The following is a 10069-nucleotide window of genomic DNA, read 5'->3' on the forward strand; positions in this document are numbered from 1 at the left end:
TTTGAATTTTAAGTATGGACGAAGTTCTATTGCTTTAAGTCGTACGGTGTTTTGAATTTTTATTGGTTAGTTTTATTTGTTCACACGCATTTTTTTTATATACACGTTCTAAGTTATATTTTGATTAACTTGACACCTGCGAGAGCAGATTTTTAAATTCAATAACTAGACTTTTTCCAGTAACCAATTCTAATTCTAACAAAATTTGGGAGAAATTCTAGTACAGCTTGCGACCTAGTTTTGGGTAATAGCAATGCTTTGAGGTTCTTTGAATCCAGCAGCCTCCAAAACATTTCTTATTATCCTTTCGATAAGCAAGAGTATTGCAACTAGCTACTTTTTTCCCGTAATTAAAGTTGTTCAGAGTACTCACTGGGCTCATTTCCTGAAAGCCTCTCTTAAGCAAATTTACTGCAACTGACTTACTTTGTTCATGTTAGTTTTTTAGATAACTGTCTTGTTCGGAATTTGCTTTTTAAGATGAATGTAATTTTACCAACTTGACTTTTCGAAAATTCGTTTGACTTTCTTATTCTGTATGTTTTGAGGGTGAGGGAAACTTAATACTTTTTTATTAAGTATTTTTGAATTATTTTTCGGCGTAACAGGTTTCTGAGACGATATTTTTGGCTCTTTTGCCGCTATTTTAGTTTTCTTCCGAAGCTAATTTCACATTCTTTTGTCTTGGCATGGTTTTGTTTCAAAACTACTTTTTCATTTTGAGTTCTCAATATTTTATTTTTCAAATTATTTTTATTTTTTTTTTCGTTAGCGGCTTTTTAGTTAGTTCTTTTTTTTAGTTAGCGGATTTTAAATTTCGATTCTGCGAAGCTCCGTTTTGCATTTGTGGAGAATTTTTTTGGTGAAACGTCTATTTGCAGTCTAATGAATTCAAAATGCGTAAGAAAACTGAAACTAACTATCATTTAAGAGTGAAGTTATCAAAAAAATATACTAAAGTTACCATGATTTTCTTCTGTAAATCAGTTGAATGAACTTGTTTAGTTTCGAACTTTCATTTGCCTGAAAGAAATCAATAACTGCTAATATAAAAAGGTGATTATTTTTTATGAAGTTTATTTAGCCAACTTACGATACTTATTGCGCGCGTAATTTTAGTATTTTTTTGTTTGCTGCAACTGGAAATTTTTAAACCGCAAGCACGCTAATGAATATAAATAATGTGTCACTAAATGAGAAAGATTTCATTTCGCAAAGCAAATTCCTGAATGTAATGTCTGTTCTTAAGGCGTCTCAAGCTATTTTGTTTGAATTTATTGATAGAATTTTTGAAAAAAAAAATGTTGAACAAATGAAACTCACAAACAGTAATTGGTGTTCAGTTAGGTCACTAAAAAATTACTTTCTCCTGGTTAGTAATTGTTTCACCTGGTTAGTGCGTAAATTCAACATAAACCTTCTTGAAGGATAAGAACGCTAAAGTATGGTCAGCTTACTTATTTAAATAAACTGAAAGCAATGGAATATTTAAAGATACCAGTTTTAGGATTTCGTTTTAATTTTTTGTAAATGTTGGCTGAATGATTCGACTAGGAAAGGAAAAATTATCAATTTAGAAGTTAGCGAAATTATGTATTTAGAGAACATTGACGTTCTGAACGCAGCTATTGTTCTTTAGATGCGAAAACAGAAAATCACTATTCAATTTAATTTAGTACGGTGTTTTGCTGTCGCCGTGGCAGCTTTTTGACCATTCTGAACTTCTATGAGGTACTTTGGTAAACACTCCTGTTTGCCTTTTGGCTTTCTTTCGATCAAAACATTTGCTTATGGATCAAACTTTGCTAGGTCTTGGTTGCCTGATGAATAGTGTTTTCTGCTCGATGCACAGTCTACTTGCAGCACATGACTTGGTCAATGAGCACTAATTTCTTCCCATTATCTCCCTCCTCCGCCACACTTATGTCCGATGCGTCATGTTGTCTCATCGAGAAGCAGTTGCAACTAGCCGATGTCGTTTTCCTAATAAGACATAAATTTAAAATTTGCTCATAGTCTTTTTGGATCTACTTAACAATCGCCCTCGCTTTGGTACCTACTAAAGAATTGCCACCACTATAAATAAAAGCAGTGAATAGTACAAGAGTTTGTTTTTTTAAAATTCAAATTTTGCTGCATTCTGATTGGTCGAAAGTTCGGCAAATTAATCTACTTAACAATTTACTCCCCCTCTGTTGAAAGGCGGGGAAGGTGGATTGTTAAGTAGATCCAGGGGCGGATCTAGCATTTTCTCGATTGGGCGGATTTTCAAAAAAAAATTCGAAAATTTTGTCGACCTTTTTTTAGGTCGACCAAATTGATTTTCCGAGCTCTTCCAAAGCCTTTAAAAGACCCTGTTTTGGCCAAAATTTGTTCGCCGTAGGAAAATTAACATAGTCAATCGAAGATTGGAAAAGAGTAATGAACGCCAGTAAACATTAAAAAAACACTGACTTAGTTGGAAAACTTTCGAATTTCGAAAAAAAAAATAGATGCACTTTAAGCTTGAATTTCTAGAACGATTTGTGATTGGCGCTTATTTAATAACATTAACCCAACTTGAGAAAACTGGATCAACATGTAGAGTTTTTTCCGCTGGAAATTTAAAAATAAATTTCCACTTTCGAAGCTAGAAATCGTTCACGTTTTTTGCGCCATTTCCACGTTCGTATTTGCAGAGTGCTATTTACGTCATTTTCAGCAGGTGAATATCAATTGAATTTAATAGAGACTTTTGCTTGACAAAAAAAAACAGCAAGACCTAAATAAGAGTCTTCACTACGTTCATTAAGTTTTAAAAAAACAGGCCAAAAACGGCTTTTTAGGGCATTTTTGAAAAATACTCACCAAAAAATCGTTTTTTTTTCGGCGCGCGCTCCCCCTTCGCATTTAGTATAGATTGGTGCCTATAGAAGGCGTTTTTAGAAAATTTTTAGGTTCCGTCACAAAAAATGGATATCAGATTTTCCGAGCGTTTTGAGTTTTCAATTTTGTAGATCATTGGTCGGAAGATTTTCCGAGACAAGTCTTTAAAAATGAAAAAATTTGTCAGTACGATCAAAGAGAATTAAAGAACAAAAAAGAGCGTCCGTGTTGCGGAATCCGCTCACAATTCACTAAACACTCAGTTTGGTCTTAAAAGGAAAGCAAGCGAGCAAAGTTGCAATAGGGACTAAAGACGTACTTACCTAATTTTACTCCAAGAATATGATTTTTTATTTTTATTCAGTCTCTTGTAAGACGATGTTTTGATTAAATTGCTATTCAACTTATGTTGCGAATTTTTCAGGACAAAAATTTATGAAGCTTTATCTGTTTCAGGAGTTATAATCGTAAAACTTGAAAAAAGTTCAATAGGTAGAATAATTATGTCTGCAGTTTCGTTTTCGGCTTAACGAGAATGGACCCGAAAATTCTCGCCTTAATTTTCGAAAGTGTCAAAAAGTTGAATATATATTTTATTTCGGATTCTTGATTTGCTACGTATTTAAGGTGTACGGCTTTTTTTGGATTCGATGAAATGAAAAGAGCAATCAACCGGATAGAACAACGGAATCCAGAAGTGATCAGCGCAACACTGAAGCTCATCGGGAGGTTAAAAGAAGGACTTGAGAGAATGTTCAACACATCCGGGTTAATCCTGAATAATCCGCGCAATCAATTTGGAATCGAAAAACTTTTTTTCATCAAGCGTATGTTTGGAAGTGCTTGATTGTTTAATTTTGCTGATATTTTTTTCTAATGTTGTTTTTCTAAAAAAAAACACAGAAACGTTCAGAGAAAGATTACCAAAGCAAAGCTTGTTTGAGAGTATGAACTCTTTTTTCTTTCCAACCTAAGTTCCAAACATTAGTGTTCATTTTGAAATTTTATCGCAGTATGTGTGTAAGATCAATAACCAGCTATTAAGTACAACCAATGTTAAAGATATTAACACAGACTATTATATTACAAATAACACTTTAGCTTCAAGGTATCATGAATCTGTAGCGTAGAGGTAGGGAAGGAGACCCGCAACTAAAAAAAGTGGAACCTATTCGGGCAGGGTCGGATGTTTTTAATGAATTTTTTCGTGAACTAGTTAAAATGCGTCCGCTTTATAAATTGAGGCATGTTAGATTTTTTTTCAAATCGACTGGTACTGCCAATGCGTCATAATTAGCTTGCATCACTTAGCAATTAATTATGTAGACTCATAATTGGCGTGCGTCACTCAAGAAATTATTTAGGCTCAAAGTTTTACTTATTCAATTTTTCCCAGTAGCGTTATCAGTAATATTTTTGCTTTATTATGCGAAGTACAACTTCGCCTCTGTGTATCAAAAATGACTGTGGGCGGATTATTTTGATATACCATGACAGCAATCGACTTTTTGTATTGGGGTGTGTTTTACTTTGGATCATTTGAGCAATCCCGCATCCCATTCTCGCGTGGGTAGAGTTAGCTCAAGAGGTACTTAATGCTTGTTTGTTTATTATCACTTGAAATTAGTGTAGAGCCGAATTTTTGTACAGATGCTTACAAAGCCAACTTTTACCTGTCATTAATGAAAAAAAGTTTTCATTTTTGGTATTAAGATCTTTTGTAGCGTTTTAACGCCTTTTTGCATTTTAGAACCACTTTGGTATTAAGATCTTTTGTAGCGTTTTAACGCCTTTTTGCATGTGACGAGATATCTCAATCGGTCATTACGGGGTTTGGGGGGCTGGGCATTTGGGGAGATTGCTCAATTGATCCTTTGGTTTTTGAATGCATTATCACTTACTTTCTCTTCAGTTGAGATCTCGTTGGCTCTTTCTTCATAACATCTGCTGCAGTCACTTTTTTGTCTCCAACGCCTGAAAAAAATCTTCAAATTTTTAAATTAATTTTTAAAATTGCAATTACGACTGCTATTCGACCTTAAACTTTCTATATGTCAAATACTCTATTTAAGAAAAAAGTTTGTAATGAGTTAATAAAATCATTACTAGTTTTTTGTGATCAATATCAACATAAACAGCAGATCAATTTTTCAAATTAACAACAGCTCGACCGGTTAGAATTTACTTTTTGTGGTCATTATGAAAGAATTTCTTCCGCAAAATTCAATCCCCCTTGGCAAAATACATTTTTTAACGCCAAAAGCCCTGCAACAGATTGAAAAAAAGGCTTAGCAATACTCATCAAAGTTGATGAAGGTAAATTTGAGAAAAAAATTCCTCGGCGGTTAAATAAGTCTCCCAGATATCAGACACCCAGATTCGCCAACAGAATCTAGCTTTTCTTTCCCCTAGCTTAAGTACGATACTCAACGTGTTTTGAAATGCCAAATCTAAACCAAGTGAGTTAAAAGAAAATACCTTTTTTTTCAAAATTTCAATGAATCTCTCGATTTGATTAGATTTTTATATGAAAATTTAATTTGAAAAAAGTGGTTTCTGACGCCAAAATGAGCAATTTGACTCACTTGGTTTAGATTTGTTGACCAAAAAAAGATTCGATGACCAAAATTGAATGTAATCCGACGACATACCGTCTATCTCTTGTTGCACTTGTACTTGTTTTATCTCAGCCACCACTTTCCCCTCCAGTGCTTCTGAAGTCTGACATTGAATACTCCTCGTACCCTCTCGCATATTTGGACCCCCCTGCCCTCCTTCTAACTTGGTCACACTCTCCTTCTCCTCATTTTCAAGTTGTTCTGAATTCGCCCTCTGTTCACGCGTGATCACCTCATAGTGCTCGTTTTGTTCACGCATATCGCCATTATGGTTTGAAGTTTTGTGGATAGTGTCGCAAATAGCCGAAATCCCACTTTTGACTACATTGACCGAAAGGGAAAATAGCTCGTCGTCAGTTCCGCTGCTCTGATCCATACCAGACCGCCTACCTCTCGGAGGAAGCTTCTTTTTCAACGTTTTTGCCTCCACAGCTGAAAAAATAACTGAAACTAGTTTTGAATTTTAGACAACACTCCTAATTGGTGCGTTTCAACACTGCGTTTCCGACAACGCCAATGTTAGGAGTATAACCTTTCATTCGTCATAAATAGGACCGCGCGTAAAATTGAAAAATGCTAAATTGAACGAAAACAAGAATAATTGGTTGATGCCCAAGCAGTACATATAGTTTCGACCCCAGTTAATTTTGTGAAATTTAAGTCTTTTTTATGCGCGTGAGGGCAGAATCTAGAAATACTCAATGGTTTTATTAAAGAATTTTTAGGAATCTGAAATAATTTTTAGTTGAAATTTAAAAAATTCTGCAAAAAGAAAAAAATACCTTCAACAACACGCAAAGTTCATTACAAAAGGATAATTTCTCATCAAATAGGACATTAATTGGATCAATACTATTCGTCAACTCGGGTTGAAAATTTTCTTCGCGGGGTTTATTCGCTGCTTGTGAGTTATAATAATGCATACATAATTGCCCACATAACTTTACCGAAAAGTGATCACAGGTGAAACAATTTCTTATTTGTGAGCTCAGGCATTCGTTTCGTTCAGACTGCGATAAAACTTTTTTTCTTAAATTGCTACTTGAAAACTGCTTTGAGGAAAAAAACCAGCTCGAGCAGAATTGTTCTGCCAGTTTCTTTAGACACCGTAGTCCTAAATTCGTACTAAAATTGTGTAACAGGCAACTTTTTGGATTTTTAAAAATATTTTTTCACACAAATTGCGACTGAAAATTTTTTAGAAAGATAGTTCACGCATCCGCATTTGATGTTGGTTTATAGTAACTGATATTGTGTAAAAACAAGAAAAAAAATCAAACACAAATATAAAAAGTCCTTTCCGTTTCGTGGTTGGAACTACAAAAACGAAAAACAGTTAGACAAAAACAGTTAGACAAAAACTTAAAAACGCAGCAATTTGACAAAATGAAAAATTTAATTTTTTAGTAAAAAATCGAATACTTCCTCATACTATCGAAACTTCTAATACCTAATACAAAAAATCTTGGCCTTTTGGATTGATTATTGACAAAGAAGAGCACAAACTCGAAATTGTTGTACACCTAATCTTTGTTGAGTTTTTATCATGAATTTTGTTTCTGGAATTTTTTTTCAGATTGTGATCAGTTTCTTCAATGTGCAGGCTCTTTTTTGTGTTCCGACCATGAAGTAGAAAGAACCGTTATTTTGAGAATAGTTTTTTAAAGATTTTTTCCGCGCATAATCAAGTACGACTATTAGATGTCACATGGATTCAACTGATAAGCTTAAAGGAATTCGAGCAAACGCAAAAAAGACCACTAATTTTAACAATTATTCTTAAAACATAATCAAAACATTGAAAGGTTTTGAACCCACTTTTAGGAAAATGGACGAAAAGACAAACTTTTTTACTGAAAACTATGAAAATTGAAATTAGCTTTCAAAACTAAAAATCGTTCAAACTTCTTGCGCAGCTTGCAATTCCATTAGTACTTGAACGGAATATGAACCTAAACTTAAATCAAAATTAAGAAAAAAATAGGCATAAACAACTTTTAGAAAAAAATTACCCGACTCTTAAAAAAATTTCGAATAAATTAAAACTTAAATGAAATCAAAATCGAAAAACTAAATTTTCGCGCGATCTTTTTCAAGTTTTTTAAAACAACTGTTAGTTTTTTTGATTGACACTAGAATTTACATATTTGTTCTATTTTTTGCACCATTTGCACTTTTGTTTTCATGGATACCGCTACTTGTCTTCCTTTTGGCTGATACATTCGAAGTCAACTTGATTAAAAGTTCAGAATAAAACAGTAACAATTAAACGTGAGCGTGATTTTTCCCTGATAGAAATTTTTTCATGGAAAAATTTTTTCCGAAAGAGTTCGAAACGTTTATAAACAAAAATTCATTTTTTAGGTCTAAAATTTTTTTTTTCACTCCTGGAAAAAAAACGGATTGAAACTCTGGCTTAGAGTTCAGAGTCATCATTCTTGATGCTGATTTACTTTGATTTGGTTTGTATTGCTTGTACTATCTAGTTTTCAGACCGTCCTCCCCACTCACACTCATAAACATAGCAAACAGACCAATGGAAAATAGTCAAAGAACGCAATTAAGTTTAAAATAAATGCCGACTTCTTTTTCGACAAAATCCCAGTTTTTCAATTTCAAAGAAAAATGAATGACCTCAAAGCTCTTTGAATAACTAGAACAATTTATGACTGGCAATTTTTTGACAAAATTGAACCAATTTGAGGAAACTAGTTCAAAAGGTAAGTGTTTTCTTTTACTGGAAAGTCTGAAACCTAAATTCCATTTTGAAAATTAGAAGTCAACCACGTTTTTTGTGACCTTTACATTTTCGCACTTTTATAGTGGAGCTTTTTTTCCTTTTAAAAAAAAATGAAGTGAGCTTAAGAAAAATCAAAGGCCAAACCGCGAAAAAGTAAATTTGAGCTTAAAAAAACCTTAGGATTTTTTCTGAAAAAAAAAACGAAAAACGCGATATAGGAGTGTGAATTATGCTCATCGACTTTTAAAAGAATGAAACATAACTGAACAAAAAACATAAATTAAAACTATATAAATCAAAAAAATACGTTAGATTAAAGTACATTGATGCCTCCCTCAAGCTTACATTCAAGAACTTATTCATCAAGGGACTGAAAACTTATGATAATTGTAAGTGTTTTTACACTGGGTATAGATAAAATAATGAACGGAAATGCAGATGTGGTGCTTTCAATGAACTAAATGTTCTGACCATTTGAAAAACGTAGAGGCACTTTATATTCGGGTGTGTTTTAATTTTTTTATTTTTTTATTTTTGTTTTCCAGGAAAAAATTGGTGCCACCAAAAACTATCGAGAAAACCTTTAGGCTGAGCAGGCTTACAAAAGCTTATTTATGCTTAATGTAAGCTGTGAAAATTAACTTTATTCAAATAAATTTAGTGTTTGGAGTTTTTTAGCGCTAATTTGGGAATCAAAAACTTCAAAATTCAAAAATCTTTTGCACGGTTTTCCAAACTTTTTTTTCGACTTTCTAGTCAGTTTTCTACAAAAATTGTTTTGCTATATTACTATAAAAGTCAAATATGCCTAATTTCTATTTTTTCGTTCAGATTTTTTATCACACCATGCAGAAAAAACGACACTAATTTGAGTTTTTCTACGACTATTGCTGAAACATTCTCTGCTGCTTTACTTGCACAGTAATCGGCTATGTTTTTTCGTTTTGATTTCTCCTTTTTTGATTAATTTTTGCCGAAATTTAACTTTTTATTCCAGCTATCTTGTTGTCTTTGTCAGATTTTGAAAATCAAAAAATCGTATAATTGTTCAGAAAAAAATAGTGAAAAATCTGTTAAAAACTACATTACCTAAGCATCTATGACATTTGGCCCAAAAAAATATATTTGACAAATGAAGAAAAAAACTGGAAAACTCTTCACAAATGAAGAAAAAACTCTTGACAAATGAAGAAAAAACTGGAAAAAACTGGAAAATTTTTTATATAAGACAAGTTAACTACTTTAACTAATTGGTCGTCGAGGTGTTCGATTTACGTTTAGCCATTTTTGTTCGAGTCGCTCAAACGATAGTCGAGTAACCGCAACAAGGGCCTGATCCAATCAGAGAAGTTTACCGCTTTTGTTTTGAGTGGCTTCAACTAATGCTAGTTTGTTGCGCAGTGCCATCTGGTCCAGGGGTGGGGGTCGCGAGAGGGATTGTTGTTGTTGTTGTTGTTGTTTATGCTGTTGGTTTTGAAAGTGGGTTTGGAAATGGTTCCGACTCAGTTCCCAGTTACTGACTGGCTCTGTCATGGCACTGCTGCTGTATGGACTGTTGCCACTATTTTGCTCTGCTATGCAGCCCACTTTCTTACCCTTTCCATTCATCATTTCTGTTGTTTCCTATAAATTAGTTGAGATATGTTATTGCAACATAATAAAATAATCAACAAACGATATCAAAGATCTCAACAAGACAACGATATCAACAAGACAGCTCATAAAAGGATGAAACCTTGAATGGTCTACTGTATTCTAAACTCAATCAAAAGCTTTTCGAAAAAAAATAGACAACTTGGTTTTTTTTTTTGAATACTTATTTCCTGTGTTTACTCACATACCAGGC

General features: G+C 33.3%; 1 protein-coding gene across 1 annotated transcript; it reads right to left on the reverse strand.

Moving 5' to 3' along the window:
- Nucleotides 1-1553: 1553 nt before the first annotated feature.
- On the reverse strand, nt 1554-9846 carry LOC134854140 (uncharacterized; the record flags this gene model as incomplete). Its single annotated transcript, XM_063870263.1, is given in 4 exon segments — nt 1554-1983; nt 4767-4839; nt 5517-5915; nt 9579-9846. Coding segments are annotated over 4 exon segments (870 nt in total), but the record flags the coding sequence as incomplete, so codon positions are not given.
- Between the last annotated feature and the right edge of the window lie 223 nt (nt 9847-10069).

The sequence above is a fragment of the Symsagittifera roscoffensis genome, chromosome 9, assembly GCF_963678635.1.
Source record: "Symsagittifera roscoffensis chromosome 9, txSymRosc1.1, whole genome shotgun sequence".
Taxonomy (NCBI): Eukaryota; Metazoa; Xenacoelomorpha; order Acoela; family Convolutidae; genus Symsagittifera; species Symsagittifera roscoffensis.